This window comes from Anguilla anguilla, chromosome 4, assembly GCF_013347855.1.
Source record: "Anguilla anguilla isolate fAngAng1 chromosome 4, fAngAng1.pri, whole genome shotgun sequence".
Classification (NCBI taxonomy): Eukaryota; Metazoa; Chordata; class Actinopteri; order Anguilliformes; family Anguillidae; genus Anguilla; species Anguilla anguilla.
Window position 1 is genome coordinate 55394030 of NC_049204.1, and position 18740 is coordinate 55412769.

The 18740-nt window shown below is 42.7% G+C and overlaps 1 protein-coding gene across 9 annotated transcripts in view; it reads left to right on the top strand.

Annotated features, from left to right (window-relative positions):
* Window positions 1–18740, top strand: part of LOC118226064 (voltage-dependent R-type calcium channel subunit alpha-1E) — a 130299-nt gene that overhangs the window by 41472 nt on the left and 70087 nt on the right. For all 9 annotated transcript variants that reach the window (XR_004764956.1, XR_004764955.1, XM_035415314.1 and 6 more), the window contains exons 3-5: window positions 2868–3134; window positions 12784–12889; window positions 14905–15044. Coding sequence is in view for 7 of the 9 variants with exons in the window: in XM_035415314.1 (XP_035271205.1) it covers window positions 2868–3134; window positions 12784–12889; window positions 14905–15044 (513 nt within the window). In the remaining 2 variants the exon portion in view is untranslated. The remainder of the gene's footprint in view (window positions 1–2867; window positions 3135–12783; window positions 12890–14904; window positions 15045–18740) is intronic.

Consider the following 18740-nt stretch of genomic DNA (forward strand, 5'->3'; position numbering starts at 1 on the left):
TATATTGAATTTCCCCAAGGAAGCTGATTGCTGTAAACTTTTTGCACTTCTAAATGTAATTTAACACAATTCAGTTGTGCTTTCTGTAGTGTTAGTAATTGTTTGTTTTGCTGTAGATGGCTAATGATATTTACCACCCATAGTCATTCATCAAGCAGTTTTTCACACTCATCTCATGTATCCCAGAGGTGGAAACATGAGCATACAACATGTAAGAGCATGTTAAGTGGTGTTGAAGGCACAGTGTCACTCTCACCATCCACAAGAGCAAGACGCTGTTTACTTTCAATGACCTCAGCTCGCAGTTGGCTGCCTTAATAAGGCCCATGAAATTTCTCTTTTGTATCCTTAGTGCAGGTATAAGAGAGCTTTTAGACTTTTGATTACCTTTGGAGTCTGCTGTTGGTGTTTGTCAACATGAGAACCGGAGTTGTGCCAATGAAAGGGAAGGAAGCCATTATGAGTCTGAGAAATGAGAAAAATAAACAGCCAGGGACATTGGCTAAACCTTGGGCTTACTAAAATCAACTGTTTGACACACCAGGAAAGAGAACAGTAATTGAGCTCAGTAATTGCAAAGGGCCTGGAAGGCTAAGGAAGACCCCTACAGTTGATGACGGAAGAATTTTCACCATAATGATGAAAAACTCCCAAGCACTTGTCTGACAGATCAGAAACACTCTACAGGAGGCAGGAATGGATGTGTCAGTAACTACTGTCCACTGAAGACTTTACAGAACTACAGGGGCTACACTGCAAGATGTTAGCCACAAAAACAGGTTGGACAGGTTACAGTTTGCTAAGAAGCACCTAAAAGAGCCTGCAGAGTTCTGCAAAAAGGCCTTGTGCACAGATGTGACCGAGATTCATTTCTATCACAGTGAAGGCAAGAGTAAAGTGTGAAGGGCAAAAGGAACTGCTGAACATCCAAAACACCTCCCCTTCACATGAAGCATGGTCATGAGGGTGTTATGATTTGGGCATGTATGGCTGCCACAGGTACAGACTCACTTGTCTTCTTTGATAATGAAACTGCTGATAGCAGCAGCAAAATGAATTCTACGTACAGAAGCACCTTATCAGCTCAAGTTCAAGCAAATACCTCCAAACTCATTGGATGGCACTTCATCCTACAACAAGGATGGGGGGGGGGGGGTGTTATATATAAAAAGTGCTATAATTTATACATGGTAAAGCCAATATTTATTACAAAATATCCTTTCATGAAAGCTGAAAATCTGCACTTTAACCATATATTAATTGTTTTATGACAACTCTAAAACTGTACAGGGCCAAATCAAGAAAAATACGTATTTGTCCCAGACATTATGGAGCTCACTGTATTAAATTGTTCTAATGAAGAACAGATAAATGTACCAGTGCCATCTACAGGACGTACCAGTGATTTAACCAGTAATTAAACTTTTATGCTCAGCAAACGTTTTTTTCTTCTCACGCCCATCTATTCTGTCCACCCCTTGCCAATGCATGGAGTTCTTCGTTTTCAGCGATTATTGTAGCCCGTCTTGGATATTTCATCGATTGATAATTGATTAATCCTAGCCTATTAGCTACAGCAACTCGTTTTCTGTGAAAAATACGGTTTGCACTGCTGGTTTAAATGAATTTTGCTAATCTGGCTAAACGCATAACTAATATGCAACAATTGTGGTCGCTCGTGACATGACATTAAATAAATCCGAGGGTATATCATGTGGAATACGTTCAGTATTGTGGCAATGGTACGAAACCACATGTTTTTCAATGTGACCTTTTTATGCGTGATGTCACCATGGTTACGACCATCTTCATTTTTTCAAAATCCACTCAAGACGTGCATCTCAAGTAAATTTCCGTGAGAAATGAGAGGGAGACGAGCACAACAATGTGCGTTTTCAGGGTGTGTTTTGCACCGTGTGGATAGTGTGACCCATTGCAACCAGGTTTTGGAGGAAGCATGCATTGCTTAATCCAGCAGCACACATCGTCCTGATCTGATTTCTACTGCCTTCTGTATGTGGAGGAGAAACGCTTGTTGCTCATCCGCGACTTTGGAGTAGGGTTTCAAAACATTAAGCTTATCGCGGGGAAAACTACGTGAAAACTTTGCAGGATGCGGTTATGGATAGGGTCTTTTTTAAGTGAAAAGATGGGAATGGCTGCCTAAAGTTTGGTATGGGAAAGAAGTGGAGGGGGAAACTGAAAATAGCCGAAGATATATCGTAAAAGACGATAGTTTTTGTTTTTTTCCCCAAGCAAAACGGAAATTCAGTGGGACAATTGACTTCATTTGTTTTCGTTTTGATTGTTTCATGTCAGCGAGGTAACCTAATGCACTTGAGGTGAAGTCACGAAAGGCGTTTGGATTGTACAAACCTTGCTGGTGCATGTCCGATTGAACTGTTTGGCCAGGATTTTTTATTCTTTTCAAACCATACGAAATATACGAATATACGAATTTACTTGTGGTTTGCAGACCGTCTGCTAATATTCAACAGCGAAGAGTTTATTTGGCTCTTAAGATGCGCTGCCTTGAATAGCCTAGCCTACACTATCCGATGAAGGCGTGTTAGGGAGGCGATCTCCTTTTCTTCGGAATTAATTCACCCAGGGCAGTTGATGCTGAAGAAGCAACTGAGAGTTGATTTTGTTGTTGCTCCATGTACTTTAAACGGAATGGACATTTCTTTCCTGTACTTCTTGGGGGACATGGGAACATTAAAACTCGTCTGCTGACTAATTTTTGAATGCTATTATGGATTAAAATAAGCGAAGACCAATCTTCATTTAACACCGCTTTCTATACCTCCCTGTTTTCTAGGGGATAACCATTTTCCTGTTTCCCCGGTTTCTCTTGCTCCTCACAGAATGGCACGATTTGGCGACGACGTTCCCGGTTTATTGGGATCCGGGGATGGGGGATCCGAGCGCAACAGGAACCGCGAAGGACCGGCGGTATCTACAGGTGGAGTTTCACCAGCGTTCAAACAGACCAAAGCCCAGAGAGCACGCACCATGGCCCTGTACAACCCCATCCCTGTGAGGCAAAACTGTTTCACCGTCAACAGATCGCTCTTCATTTTCGGAGAAGACAACATTGTCAGGAAATACGCAAAGAAGCTCATAGAGTGGCCATATCCTTTTGGTTAACGGTAAAAAAAACAAATGTTCCTTCATAACTCCCCGGTTCCACAAATGTTCCCACCACCCCCACACCCACACACATACATAAAGGTTAATTGTTTACTGCAGAAATCTTGTGGTTGGTGTCACCATATGATTTATTCAATATAACGCAGCGGTAGGCATCTACTGGATATTGTTTGGAGATCATACCTTTACACAACTGGGAAACCCGTTGTGCCGTTGGTGTGAGCGTGGAGGCTGTTATTACTATTTAGTATATTATTTTTCAAGTCACATTCTGGTGGAGATAGGGAAGATCCGTCTTAATCCTAGGAATATGTGAGATCAAGATTTATGTTTTATAAAAAGAAAGAACGAGGCACAGACTGGTAAAATATTGAAACCAATATATTTTATGGGATAAAATTATTCTCATTATTTATACTGCTTTTCTTGTGAGCACTGTAGTTATATCATTATAAGTGGACCTAGCATAAAGTGGATTTATGCACCGGATTTATTAGTAGGATTTTGGCGTTGCCTCTTGTTTTCATAACATAGCAGTGCTATAATGAGCACTGCAATATGTGCTGTGTTAGAATGAGGTTTCAGCTGTTAATTACTGCAAGCCTGCAATTATAGTGCTGCGTCCACGCTTGTCAGACGTACAATAAACCAAAGAGAGGGACGTGAAGGCATTTATTAATCGGGAGGTGTTAATGCAAGATTGTATGAGAAACACAGGTAGTTCTCATTAAACTATTTGTGAATTAATGTTTCTGTGTATCTTTTATTTTATCTTTGAACGTCAAGAACAAGCTGTTATAAATCAAAGAAGCAATTACGTGCTGACAGAATGTGACACGAGTTTCAGCACCACGGTCAGCGACCGCAGTCCATATCCGAAAAAGAGCTTTGCGAACTTTCCGTTCCATATATAATGTAGTATCTAACGCAAGGTTTTCGTATTCTTCATACGGTTAATTTTTTACATGGCATCCGCTGTATTCGTGTTTTTAAAATTTTTGTTCCAATTGAGTACTGAAAAAATGTTATTAATTTATGTAATCGCTGAGCTCATAATGACGTGTGACGATAAAACTGCCTATTACTTGCACTATCACAAAGTTTTGTATAACTGTCATTGTCCAAATGCTTTCCTCTGTCTGCATTTCATCCTGGCCATTTTCCTCTTGATCCTGTATTTAGCTTAGCTTTGTTTGTACATTGTGTGTACTTATTGAGACTACCAAGCAAACTTGTACACAATTGTTTAAAATTCAAATCCCTCCCCCCAAACAAATTCCCAACCAATCTTATCCTTTCATGCCTAACAGCTTTATACAAGTTCAGCCACTTTCATCTCCTAGTTTATTAAACTTTTCATGCATTTATCATGTTGCCAGCTTTCAGTCACAGCACTTTTTTCATTCTAGTTTAGATATGTGTTGTACCTTATTGAATACAAATTTTAGCTATTTCTGTATACATGGATATTTCTGTTACTCTTATGATGGTAAACTGGAGAGGATTTAAATATTTCTCCTTAAGTTATTTTAATTGATGGAAGGACTAAAAATACACAGTCCCCAAAGTGGCACGGTGACGTGACTAAATGTAAATGGGATGATTCAAAGTCAAGTGATGCTTTTGGTGCCCTGTTGAGGGAGGGATGGTGTTTCAGCCAACCAGAATCTTGCAGCTTCACATTTTCCTTCTCAGAATGTTGATGAGCCTGCATTAGTGAATGTGAAAATAAATTATCAGGAGGAGACTTTATGGGATTTAATTAGCATAACATGAAGGCACAAAGAGTAAGAACATTGTACGATAATAAAGTACAGTTTGTCAGACTTCGCAGAGAGACTGTCTGAAGTGTTAATGCATAAAGGAAGCTTATATTTCTGCATTTTATTAAGTACTTTGTTTTGTGTTGTATAGTGTGTAACTGAATCAGTGTAAAATTGATTCTGAATTAATGCAGAAAAAAAGAAAGAAAAAAATTCCCTTTCATAATCAAGGTGGAATATTCTGTAGTACTGTGCTGAGCTGAGTGGATGGTTAAATGCTGGAATTTTATAGATAACAATGGGAAAAGATAGTGGGAAAAGTACTCTACTATACAGTGTTGTGTCATCTACACACTGACAGAATTCTTTGCATTTGTGACAATAAAAATGAAGTCACATAAAAACACTTCCCATCCCGTAAGAAGCCATATTCAGGTAAAATCATATTAGGTGAGCTACTTTCTATATAAATGAATATTAATGGTAGGATACACAAGTTCTATGATAAGTGAGGGTAAATGCTTAGATTTATGAATCACAGGACTACAGAATAATTGAACTCCCATGCGATTGAGTGATGTCACATCCATCCTCATTTATGTACTTTTCAGTTGCACCTTTATGTAAAGTCAGAATTAGTTTTTTTGTCACTCAGCTTTTTTTCTAGAATCAACACAATGAACAAAACGAACTTGCAGTTTGTTAATGATTTAAGTTATAACTACGTGGGATGATGCTGTTCCTTCCCACAGAATAACAGTGTGGTTTGTATGAAGATCAATGTAATAGCGACAAAATAGGTCCGGTCCTGGTCATTGTGTGGAGGGCAGTCCATAAAAAACTGTTTCTGATTAATGTGGAATTGATTGGCCAAAGGAGATGCTTTTCTATCTGGACAATGGGGTGGCGCTGCTGCGTGATTCATTGCTCCTTTATGAACATAACAGACCCTTAGCCAATAGTGTCACCTTCAGTATTTTATGGCAAAGAACTTGGAGTGCATCGTGGGGTGTGGTCACAGACTGCAAGGCCACGGGTAAATCAAACCAAGAAGAATTGGGAAACTTTTCATGGCACTTCACTTAAGACAATAAATAGAAAAGGGGCCACTGAATTGAATTTATGAGCCTGCTTTTGGGAATGTGAGATGGAAATGGCACATTTAAGGTGATATTCATGTTATAGATGTTTGGGACTGCAGTTAATTACCATTCTGGTGGCTGCTGAGTGGCTCATTGTGTTAAGGCGCTGCTCTGGCCCCACGGCCTGGCATCTGATCTAGACCGTGCCAAGGGCAGCTGTGGCCGGCAGCCCTGCGGTGCCATGCGACGTTGGCTCTGGCATAACCCGGGGGTGGGAGGGTTTCGTTCGGCCAGGCTGGTGGAGTCCCCTCGCGTGCCCGCGGCCCTTCGCCTGTCTGTCGCGCTGCACGTGTAGCGTCTCTGTGACTCACGCCTGTGCTAGCCCGGCTCGCGGCTCCGCGGCGCGATGAGGAGCGGAGGCTGATGCGGCACGCTTCGCCGCAGGGCGCCCGCTTGTCTGCAGCCTCACACGTTGACCGCAGTGGTTGCCGTGAGCATTGCAGGCTGAGCGTATCTGGGAATGCCAAATTGGAGATAAAAAGGGTTACTCTACTCGGTTTGAAGTCTGCTCTTTCACTAAAGGCTATTCCTGTTGGTCAGGTTGTTATGGAGTTGCAGGAGTGACGTAATGTTTATTTTCTTTCAGTGATGCCTCCAGCTTTTATCACTGCAAGCGTAGCATATCTCAGTTCTGCTGAATACTCCATTTTGATGTCATCCCAGGAGCACAGGTGTTCCCTTAACTGGGTCCACACATTATACATAATTATCAACCATAAAAACAGTTATGTTTCCTTTCTCCCACACACAATTAGCATAAAAAGCCTGATTTACAGACAGAGGAGCTAGAATCTACATAAATCTTGATGAATCCAATAATGCGACTGAAAATTTTAGTTATGCATTCAGGTTAGTTTGAGATTGAATCAGTGGAGCCCTTTTATCTTCAGTTAAAATGAAATGTCCAGATTTCCACAGTTCGAACAGGTCCTGTTTGAACTAAATGTGAACTAGCTGGCTCAGCAGGTGTGGTTTAAAAATCAAAAAGTGGTATTGTTTTATTTGAAGTGCGCTCATTTTGTGGATCGCGTTAGCCTTAACCACAGTTTTTTTTTGTACCCAGCGCTACTGGATAACGGACGCAACTGCTGAAAAGGGGTTATTAGGCAGATACGTATGCGAGGAGGAAAGTGCATCTTGCCTGAGTAATAGTTATTGTCACAGTGGAATTCTTAGGAGGACTCGTTTGCTTCCTCTGTGTACATGATAAACCGCTGTTTCAGGCGGTAAGTCAAGAAACATTTGGCGTTGTCGTTTTTCATGTCTTTATCCGTGGCTGCAGGCTCTTTGTGGTTATTGGCTAATATTTCTGGCAAAGAAGATGCCGACACTAATATTAAAGGCTACACATTCTGGGAAGGCTTCACTGTTATGACTCAGTGAGGATTGCTAGCCTCGTGGCTATATTTCAGAAGCTTCACTGGACGTATCATATGAAAGCCAATTAGACATGTTTTCGCAGTCCTCTCAGTGGAACCTAGTGTGGTTCTGTTGCCAGGATGCAGCCGTTGCTTAGAATGGTCACCTTCCCCAAAGCAGAAACATGTCTGTATTCCTGTGGTACAGTTGTGTGTTTGATGTGGAGAAGCCAGGTGGGTCAGGGAGGCAGAGGACCTGCCAGGAAGTGATAGAGGGCTCCTTATAACTGTGTATTACTTGGCAACCAGACGGCAGGTCAGACACCTTTCTGGCCTTCAGAAACAAGGCCTGATCCCCCGTTGTGCTGTAGTCCAACTACAGAACATCCACGGGGGTCTCAGGTGTTTGTTAGCTTGCCCAATTTAGCGTGCCTCTCCTAATAAAGCAAACCTCCGCTGATATCCGTGTTGTGCGTTATTGTTTTCCTCAAAACATAATGAGGCTTTGTTCCATCAGCAGGTCGCGCTATTAAAAAAGCCCAACCAGCTGTGTGCGCCAATGGCAGCTGCGTGCAGAAGGCTGGGCAGGGGTCCCTGCAGTGGTGTTAAAACCTTAAAGAAAGCGCGGGAGCGGCGCGCCGTCGTAGCGCTAGCCCCTCCGCGCCTCGTCCCGTGAGCTCGTTCCGTTATCACGTCCTGTCGTTTTGCTTGTGATGCACGGAGAGGTGTGTGGTCTCTCGGGGTGAGAGCACCTGTTAAATGCCAATAAAGCAGTGTAATGAGGGTGGTGCTCTGCAGCCTCAGAGACATGGGACATCTCCCCTGACTCCGCCCTGGTTCTGACCTCCGGCAGCTTCATCCCCATCAGAACCTGCTTTAGCCCGAGACCATCGCCTCTGTGCTAACACTACTGAGCCCAGAAGATCCAGACGGGTGTGTCCCCGCAATCGGGCCCCCTGACCAATTAACACACAGCTGTGTTGAGTCTCTTCAGCTGGGACACGGGCCCAGAAACTCCACCTGGCATCGGGTCAAAATCAGTCCGGCTAAGTTTCATTGTCAGAGCTTGGCATTTTAAGGCATGCATTTGAAGTACAGCAACAGTGGTGGTCTTCTCTAAACGCTTCTCAGTGCCCTGGCCCCCACATTATCAACACCCTGACTGTCAGGCTAGCTGCTATCTGGTTGCAACTGGAGTCCCTCCCTGGCATGCTTCTTTCTGATTGGTGGATATGTTGTTGTGTGGTAATTGGATAGTGTTCCCTCAAGAGTAATATGTCAGTGTACACGCGGGTGTCTTGTTTCGCATAATTAACTTTGTCAGTGGTATTCGCAAAACATTATATCTGATGACTTCCGATCGGCTTGGTTATTCACGTGGCTTAAAGCAGTTAGTGAGCGATGACCTCATCTCAGGCTGCGTCTGGTCCTAATGAGGGCGTTCGGAGGCAGAACAGAAGTGTGGTGTATAAGTGTGATATTTTGTTATTGCCACTTCTTTAGCGGTTTCATTTTGCCAATGTTTAAATTAAATATTCCTGCGAACGCTAAGGAAGGGAAAAATGTTTGTCGTGCCAAAATAAATTCCTCTGGGGTTTTTTTTGGAAGCAACCGCAATAGATGAATTAAACCGAGCAGCTGGTTTGTTGCACGAGTAGGTTTTGAGCCGGTCTCTGAGGAAGAGGTTCAAGTCATTTTCTCTGGGTGTGCATAAACAACCTGTCCACAGATAGGAGTGTTGGGCCTGTGTTGTAGTTGAGTGGAACAACCATGGCACCCAAATGTAATCCTTTTATGCCTTGCTCTCCATTTATTCTGTCTCATTGTCCTCCAGAATTAGACTTTGTAATCGGTGACAGAATTCTGCACGGTAATTACACATAGTAATTATACTGGCTTATACCCACCTTCTTTAATAATTAAAGTGTAGCCAAGCAGAGAAAATGTGCTTGAATGTGGTGAAGCCAATGTCTTTTCCCTTCCAGCTGTATAAATGTGTTACACATGACTTAAATCATACCTCGCTTAACACGCAACAGTTGATTATTATATATTGTATGAACAATATATCTGAAAAAAAAACAGCCTTTTAAATCTGAATTAGATTTGTGATTTGTGCTTTCTTTAAAATGTGGAAGTGGAAAACCCTAAAACCTTAAAAGTGGAAGACTCATAATATTTCAGGGCCACTGATCTCACCGGGCAATGTGATTAATAAAAAACACACCCTTTAGCCAACACACAAAGAAAGGAACACGCACATATGCACACACAGAGCTGACAAGCCACTTCATCAAAGCTCATTCTTTTATGAGGAACATGATGTACTGAGGCAGAAGCGAGTCTTTATTTAAAGTGCTCAATTAGCAGGTATAATCGATAGGAGATTTATTTTTGGTTTTTCCGTGACTGGTGTGCCGCTGAAGCTTCTGGGGTGTGGAGGCGCTGGAGGTGGGTGGGCGGGTGGGCGGGTGGGCGAGGGGGGGTGGGGGGGGGGGGTGGTTGCGGTCGATGAAGGGGGAGTGGCGCAGCGGTCTAACTGAAACATGCAGACCGCTGTGGTTCAGGGACCTGGGGCGGGATCGCAGCTGCTCTCCCTATCTGATACCCGCTGGGCAGCAGGTAGCGGAAGCGTCCTGGAGTGGCAGTGGGCCTTTAATGATTTCTGCTGTCAGAAGCGGAGGGGATTGAGGGCTCTCTCTCTCTCTCTCTCTCTCTCTCTCTCTCTCTCTCTCTCTCTCTCTCTCTCTCTCTTTCTCTCTCTCTCTCTCCAGGCGCAGCCTGTGCTGATAGGGGCTCACTCACACTGATCTAGTCAACAACATACTGAAAACACCGCAGACTCAAGAAGCCAAGAAATATAGAAAATTACAGTATCTTCGAAGAGTGTGTATGTTCTGTATCATTGACAAATAGGCAGCTCTGTTCTTTAAGGTTTTGATACGTGGGCTGTAACTCTTGAGTTATTTTTAAACGCGTTACTCGCGTTCGAGCAGATTGCTTAACTTCGTAAATGTCAGGAATGTCTTTCCCTCCCTTCATTTTTCCAGAAATGACTCATCACTCGGTGTGCGGCGTGATCCATTATTTTTAACCCGGCGTCATTAAGTTTGAGTCCAAGTTGAGAGCGAGCCGTCCATGCGCAGATGCAAACAGTATCACGTTCCATCTCCAGTGCCGGTGCTATTTTTAACCTGTTTGACTGGAGCCTCGCAGGGTTGCCAATGTGAGTCACAGATCCCAGAAGCCCTCATTACAACACTTCTTCTGTGAGCAGATGACACTGTTTTCACTGAAGGAATGATATAAATAATGAAGCCGAAATACACGTCGGGATCCAAAAGCACAGCCGCTTCGCATGTTCCCACGCACCCTCCTGCCTCACGCGCTGACATGCGCTTTCGCACAAATGTCTTAAACCACCACTTCCCATATGGTGCATATGGTCTCGTGTGTGCCAGTATCAAGTGTGTGTTTGCACTGTGTGTGGAACGCTTATCCGCGACCATACGGCAAGACGGGACCGAGTATTGATTGTGAGGAGGACAGTTTCAGGAACAGGAGGGGAGCAGCGACAGCACTGCGTCCTATTTAATGTGAGCGCTCTCTGACTTTTGGCAGAGAGGAGAGAGAGAGAGGGAGGCTGTTGCCGTGGATACGGTGCTTTCTCTCAGAGCCGGGTGCTTGTCATGGTCCCACCCCCCTCAGTCCCTCTCTTTCTCCCGATATATCTCTCTGGGCATCTCAGCTTACGTACGGGCAGATGTATGGTGAAAAGCTGCGCATTATCAAAAAGTTATAGAAAGTTTTTTTCTTTTTTAGCCTTCTTTTGAGGTAAAGAGAGAAAGTAGAGGTGACAACTGTTAACTTCTCTGGCTAACTTTTCTGGCAATGCTGGCCTGTCAGGTGCTTTATGGGATGAAATGGGACGGAATGGTTCATCCCATTTCTGGTACTGATTAAATCATTTTGCACATGGACCGTCCATTAAAGTGAAAAAACACGCGGTCTTTGTTTAAACGCAAGCGGGGTGAAACAAGCGCCCGACGCGTCTCGTCTGTTAATTTATTGGGCACATCAAAGAGCAGCCGAAGTGGGGGCGTCTCCAGGAGGCACCTCTGGCTCGCCGCTCTTTTCGCATTGATCCCTTTCCCCTCTGTTGCCACGGAGATTTATGCCTGTTTATTTTGTGCTGCTGTTTTTGCCCAAAAAAAGAAGAAGGAGCACCCACACAAGCAACAGACTGATAAATCCCCGCTCGTCCGATGCCAGGAATCACAGCCGAAGCCTTCAGGAGTCCGGAGGAACAATGCGCTACATGCCCTCATTTGTATCAACGGCTATTTTCTGCCCCCGTATGACCCCTGACCCCGACCTCTCTTGAAGCCCATCTCCAGCCTGCCTGGCTTCAGTGGATAGAGTGATTGTACCTTCGTAAAAGCTTTGAGGAAGAAGCGGCAGCTGCTTTTGTGTAATCAGGATCTGGGGGAGGAGGAAGGAGCCGGGCTCTGCCAGACAAATCCGAGTCTGGATAAACCAGTTCTGTTTGATAAAGGGTACAGTAGGAAGAAAGAATCATTTTTAAAATCCTCAAAATGTGAGACATTTCCAACAAAGGTGTCAGGATCCATTGCTACGCTGATGGGAACATGCTGGCAGCCTTTTCATTTGCAGTTCGGTATGAAGCTTATTGAACTTCTTTACTCCCCTAATCTTACTTTTACAGTCATTTTTAAGAAATGGTCCACAAGTATGGAGTCACAGTACAGAGAGGTTTAACATGACGGTTCATTCTTTGTTACGTGAGCCTGTCATGTGTTGAGTGGGAGCCACAGTTTTCATTCTATGAATATATGAGCAACATGTTTTAGCCTTCAGTGCGTTAGATTGAAATCTAAGAAATATCTGCTAGATCCCTGCCCTTCTTAATTATTGAATTAGGCCTCATTGCTGTCATCAGCTTCACAGGATGTGTGGGTTAATTCCTGCCAACAAATCAAATCATGGAATCACTGGAGACGGGATAGTGCACGTGTCATGCAGTGAATGTGGGCAAAGACCTGTTCTGATATTCTGCAGACCCGCTGGTACATGCTGCAATACAGTGGACTTACAGGGGTGGGGAGAGGGGATAAAAGTCAGAAGAAAATATGTTCAACCACATAATGAAATTAGTAATGGATTTTTTTGTTACTTTTCATTATTGTTTTCAGTGCTTGTCTCTTTAATCTATTTTATTTCTACCCCTGTTCGGTACTGTCTGCACATTTTGGCACAATGGATGTTTGGTAAAACATTGAGTGTTTGTGATTTTCCGTGCTGGTCAAACTCTCCCAAGCTCACTTCCTTGACTGTTGCTGTCGCCACTCCGTTTGAGTACATGATCCTGGCCACCATCATCGCCAACTGCATCGTCCTGGCCCTGGAGCAGCACCTTCCAGGAGACGACAAGACGCCCATGTCTAAGAGACTGGTGAGGCCAATGCGTGCGCTTGACATGCAGGACACACAGGACGCACATATAACCCTTCACGAATGCACGCTAGTATACGTTTTAGGTTCTCTGTATGAGTTTGGATAATGTTTGGTTGCAGTCTCCTCTTCTGACGTGAATGGACCTCTAGTGATCATCACATTCTCTTGCACGATGATTTTTTAAAAATAAATCAAATTATGAATGTAATCTGAAGTTAACTGCCCTCTCACCAGTTAAATTCTCACCAGTCCTTTAAAGGAGAGAGCTTAAAGAGGCTGAGTAGGTTTCAATGTGTATGATTAAAAACACAACTGCCACTAAATTATCAACTGAATACCCCACGGAAAAATATTTGGTGAGATTCTTAGTTGAAGGCCACTCTGCATTGTGGGAAGAACATGCACTTGTTTGAAGAGGGCGTGTATGGAAATGTACCCTTTCCCCAAATGGATGGAGGACGTTTCAGCAATGACACAGGTCTTGAATTATGATTGGGCCTGCCAAACTCTGCGCTGAATATGAGGGGGTTGTTAAAACGGGCGGCTCTACGTCATCGCGCTCACCGCTCACACCGGAGACCGGGGCCATATGAATGACAGCTGGCAGCGGGTGTGGCACCATTCACGTTTCCCTGGGCAAGGCTCTCTTTTACGCCCTCATGCATGCATGCTCTGCATGTGAAGTTTCTGAACTGCCCTTGAAGCAGATTGCTCCACTTTTACTGTACCTGATCCAATGACACTCTCCATGGGCAATATTTAAAATTTTTTTCTTAGATTTATTACATTATATTGCAACTGCACCTCCAGTAAAATCGCTGCTATTCAAAGGTGGCCACATTCCTGCCCTGTTTAATACGTGTGTAGCCCTGAGCACTTTCAATAACCCCTGATGAATTATTATTTTTGGTTAGCAGTGTGGTGTTCCATTAACTAATGCCGTTCAACTCCTCAATTGTATTTATTGATGATGATTTCATTATGTGCATTGAGTGTTTCCAGTACATCTACACATGTCCATGCACTAATGTGACATGTTCTAAATTATAGTATATCGCCCTGGCAGGCACACTGCTAGACTAATAAATCTTTATAGAGGTGCCTGCAAGTAAGCAGCACCATAATTAAGGAGTGAAAATGGTAATGGGAAGAGTGGGCTGCACATGCTGTGTCAGCAGCTTTCCACAGAGATGTTTGTCCACATTATTGGAAAATATTGTTTTTCTGTTAGAGTTGAACAGGCATAAAGACAACCTAGCCATTTTAGAAAGTGATCTTGTGAAACACAGTAAACAGGTAAACATTGTCTCGATCCCTAAACAGTTCCTTGCACCTGAATCGGCATTCACATTTAATAATGCACTGTGTGAATCAAACTGATCCTCAATAGACGGCTTTCCTTTATTGCATCACTTGGAGCCTGCAGTCATTTCACTTCTGACTCTGTTCAATGAGACCCCAGCACAGAAGGTAAAGCCTCCCCCAGAGCTGTGGAACCTCTCAGAACTCCCTGGATGAGCATTCATTTCTTGTTTCTGAGTTATTTTTCTCATGTTGAGTGTGTTAGAGAGTGCACAGCTGTGTCTGAACTGTATGCTGAAGCAAATCCCATAGCTCCTTCCTTAGCTTCTGGACTCCTTTTTCAGTCTCAATAAGCCAAAAGGGCAAAACGGCTGTATGTATACAGTACTTTTATTTCAATTTCCCTTTTCTTGAATGGCCTCCGTAGTGATACGAGGATGTGTGGTTGAGGTGTGTAGGTAGGGTGCAGAGGAGTGCAGTGTGCTCTTGGTGTTAGTTTGTATTTACAAGTGATTAATCTTATTTCATGATGCAGAATTCAAGTGCAGATACCTAATGTTCCACCATTGTGCAACGTCACCCACAGAAACGAAAAAGTAAAATATGTTCTCAAAGAAACCTAATTTATTTTACTGTTAACTGATCAAGAATGAAGAGATGTTGGATTTCCATAAAACCTTCTTAAACTGACATTTTCCTTTTGTTTTTCAGGAGAAAACAGAGCCCTACTTCATTGGGATCTTTTGTTTTGAAGCCGGGATTAAAATTGTGGCCTTGGGGTTTGCCTTCCATAAGGGCTCCTACCTTAGGGTTGGCTGGAATGTCATGGACTTCATCGTGGTGCTCAGTGGGTGAGTGGATATGGCTCCAGAGATGCAAATGTGTTCTGCTGAGCTTCTTAAACTCACATACAAAAGAGAAAAGACTGAAAGAATGACTTCAGTCATCATATGTTTGTTCTCCACTTTAATTTATTGGTGGTGTGGTTGTTCTTGGGGGAGAAATTCAGTAGCATGCGATGCTGGCTTTGTTTGGATTGAATGTCACCTGAACCACCTAATTTCAGAAATGCAGAAACTATGAATGCTGAGCAATCCTTCAGGTTGTGAAAATGAGCTCCATTTCCTGTGGTTCTGTGTGCGTGGAGCAAACTTAATGCCCTTAAATCAGGGGGTCCCTGGTGTTTCTGAACCCTGATCACACTGAGAATAATCGGTTATGAAAAATAATGATGATGATGAATAGAAAAGCCCACATTATTGCCTCTGCACTAGAGTCCAGTCGCAGTCCTCCAATGTGAGGTGCCTGCAGGTGTTCTCTTCTATGGTAGCCGAGTTTAAGACCCACAAAGATTTGATGGAAATATCGGTGTGCTTATCTTTGTATCCTGTTGAGCTAATAATTTTGTGTCCCGCCAATACATGATGTTGGGTAGTTCTTTGCTTTTCTGTGCAATATTTCTAGACCGTTTCACTTAAAATGGAGCAAGAACTGAACTGTCTTTACCCACTTATCTGATTGAAGGCATGCTCAGTCCACACATTTAGGTTGCAGATTATTCTTACGTGTATACACATGCGCTCCACTAAAGAGAAAAAGGCTTTTTATCCTGTACCTGTGGCGTCTGAATATTTGACCAAAGAAGAGAGTGAGGATGAGCCAGGGTGGGGCAGCTGTGGTCATTGAAAGACGGGGTGTTTGTGTAATGTGTGGATTCCTTTCAGTTAAGCACTGAATGTGAAGGATGTGAAAAATGATGTTGAAATCTCATAATCCTGCCAAGAGATACAGTTTCCACTGGCCAGCTGTACTCTGTTGATGGGTGTGGTACTTGTGATGTGGCCAAGACATCTGCTCACGCCTGTCATTGTAGTCAGCATTACACGACAATGGCAGCTCAGCTCTGTGTACTGTCCCTCTCTTTCTCTCTATCTCTCTCTCTCTCTCCCCCTCTCTCACTCCCTTTCCTTCTGATCTACATGAGCGAGATGGCATTCACACGGTCGCATGCATATGCTCACTTTCACAGATGAAATATTAATCCATCCATAGTGAAATGGTACAAAGGGTCCGGGGCTTCTTACAGAATTCTGTATGGTATCATCGGATCCATTATTCATGATCGGGCCTTCGCTGTGTAAGCACCAGTCTGCTTGCTGTGGAGGCCGTGTTTGGTGGGGGCTTTGGGCCCCATTGGCAGAGCTGCCCTCAAGTCCCTGCTGTTTCTTCCGCATCACCTTCTCCCATTCTCACTCCCCGCGTGCCTCGTTGTGCTATTAAAGACATTAACGCGGAGGGAGACGTAGACATGCCCGGTGACAGCCGCATGAAGTTCTTTGACACAAGCTTCATTTATTTTCTCTGTCTTATATTAATCGGGTTGCTTTCTTCGTCGTCACTAATTGCTTTTTAGCAGCCCTCTATCAGTTTCTGTAATTGAAAAATATATAAAACCAGTGAATCCAAATTGATTAGGTTCCTGTACACAGTCCTCATCAGACTCCATTTCATGTGAACTAATTTCCACTCTGAATAACCGGTCGTGTCTAACATTTGGATTAAGATTAAATACTTTAATTAGGAATTTTTTGTCCTTGGCTGTCTTTAATTGCAAATTTCCCTCAACGATGTAAGGATTCATAACATATTATAGACTGCGTGTAGTTATGAATACAAATGCACAGTTCTGTGTGTTTAAATCTACAGGCAGAATAAAGCACATCATTCACTTCCTAATTACAACTCCAGCTTCAGTAGCATGACTAATACTTTGTTTTCTGTCTTCAGCACTCATATGTTGAGAAAATAACAATCAATAAAGGGAAGGAAAATAGAATGACATAATCATATAATAATAGTAATGATAATGATTGACTGGGGAAACATTTTCATGATTTAGCTGTAGAATTTTCAATGCTTTAAATTGTAGCTTGTCTTGAGGACTTGATTAAAACTGCACCTGTCATTTTAATCTTTTCTTAGATGCTTATCGTTAAAGAACTAGCCTAAATCCACCCTAAAAGCATTTGTTTTTCTTCTGCAGATCCGAAGTTCTGCAGTTTTTTTATTCTCCCATTTAATTAAAATTGTAAGAAGAGTCTGAACCTAATTGTAATCTTTATATATGTATTTATTCATTTATAACAGGTGACTATGCTCATATTTTTGCCATTCCATGTCATATATTGGTAGTCTTGATACCCATGTGAAAGTACTGTAAAATTGCTTTCAGTGACTCAGTGTTTCAGTGAGAAGATATGACAGAATGTATATGATACCAAGACAGGGTCATAATCAATCCATCCATCCATCCATTATCTATACCCGCGTATCCTGGGCAAGGTCGCTGGAGCCTATCAGTTCCAGTATATTATAATGAGTTGGAGTGTTTTCTGGAACAGTCTATGGTGTGCTGAGGTGAAGGAATTATGCTAGTAGCTCTGGTGTAGCATGATAAGAAACAAAAAGGTGGGAGAATGTGTTCTTGAGCCACCTGCAGGGTGGAGTTAAATGTAATTGACAGTTGGAGAGGATGTTGGCATTCAGTCTGATCTTGGGAAGAGTTTTGTATTGTGTACCTTTCTGGGGGTCTTCCACGATGATGGGAGCTTATTGTCTTAAAGCCCTCATTCACATGTGGTGATTTAGACATGAATCTACCATTTATTTAGACACAGTTATTCGCCTTGCTGACTTCCACCCAGTTTAGCAATGTGCATTGACATGTTCACAGTGGAGTATCTGTCAGATTTCACAGTGGTGACATAGAAAATCATTCAGAATGTAAATCCATAAACCAGTTAGGTCTAGTTAACCTTGAGCAGTGATGTACATGACAAAAGGCTTTTTGGTGTGCCAGCAAAATGTCAATGTCAAAGTAAGTACAGCCCCACACATTTTCATAAAAACACGCATCACACATTCTGTCAGTGTGAAAGAATCCTATTTTACAATGATATACTGTAATTATATCAGCTTTATGTGTTTAAATACATAATTTACATATGGCAGCACCCATTAAGGTTTTCAGCTTAGCTCCCTAAATATAGTACACTAACAGTCAATTAATATTTCAATACATTTTCATTGTATCCCATTTTGACAATTCAGTTTATATCAGTTTTATAGGACTGAGGGCTGATTGGTTCCTAATGCAAAGTCTATGGGCATATGTGTTTGGCTGAGAGCACTTTCAATTTCTGTGGTCACAGAAATGCATTCTTTGCATAAGATTGCTGTGTCTTTATAATGGATCTGTTGTACAAACAGCCTGTGCCGAGCCAAATGACATAAACAATTAATTTAAGAAAAAGAAGCTTAACAACTCGGTTGAGCTGGCAGTTAATCATTTCTTGCTCATTTCATTATTCCACAGGTAGTAGGTTAATTGCACTACAATGTAACTTAATGACTGTAACAGAGAAAAGGCAGTCTGGACATTTATTCATGATGCCTTGTGCCCCTGTAGACTTTTAGGATTTGTTTTCGAAACTTAAGTCCCACCCCTCATTGCCAAATTCATGCCTGTCAGTACCGAGCCCATATAT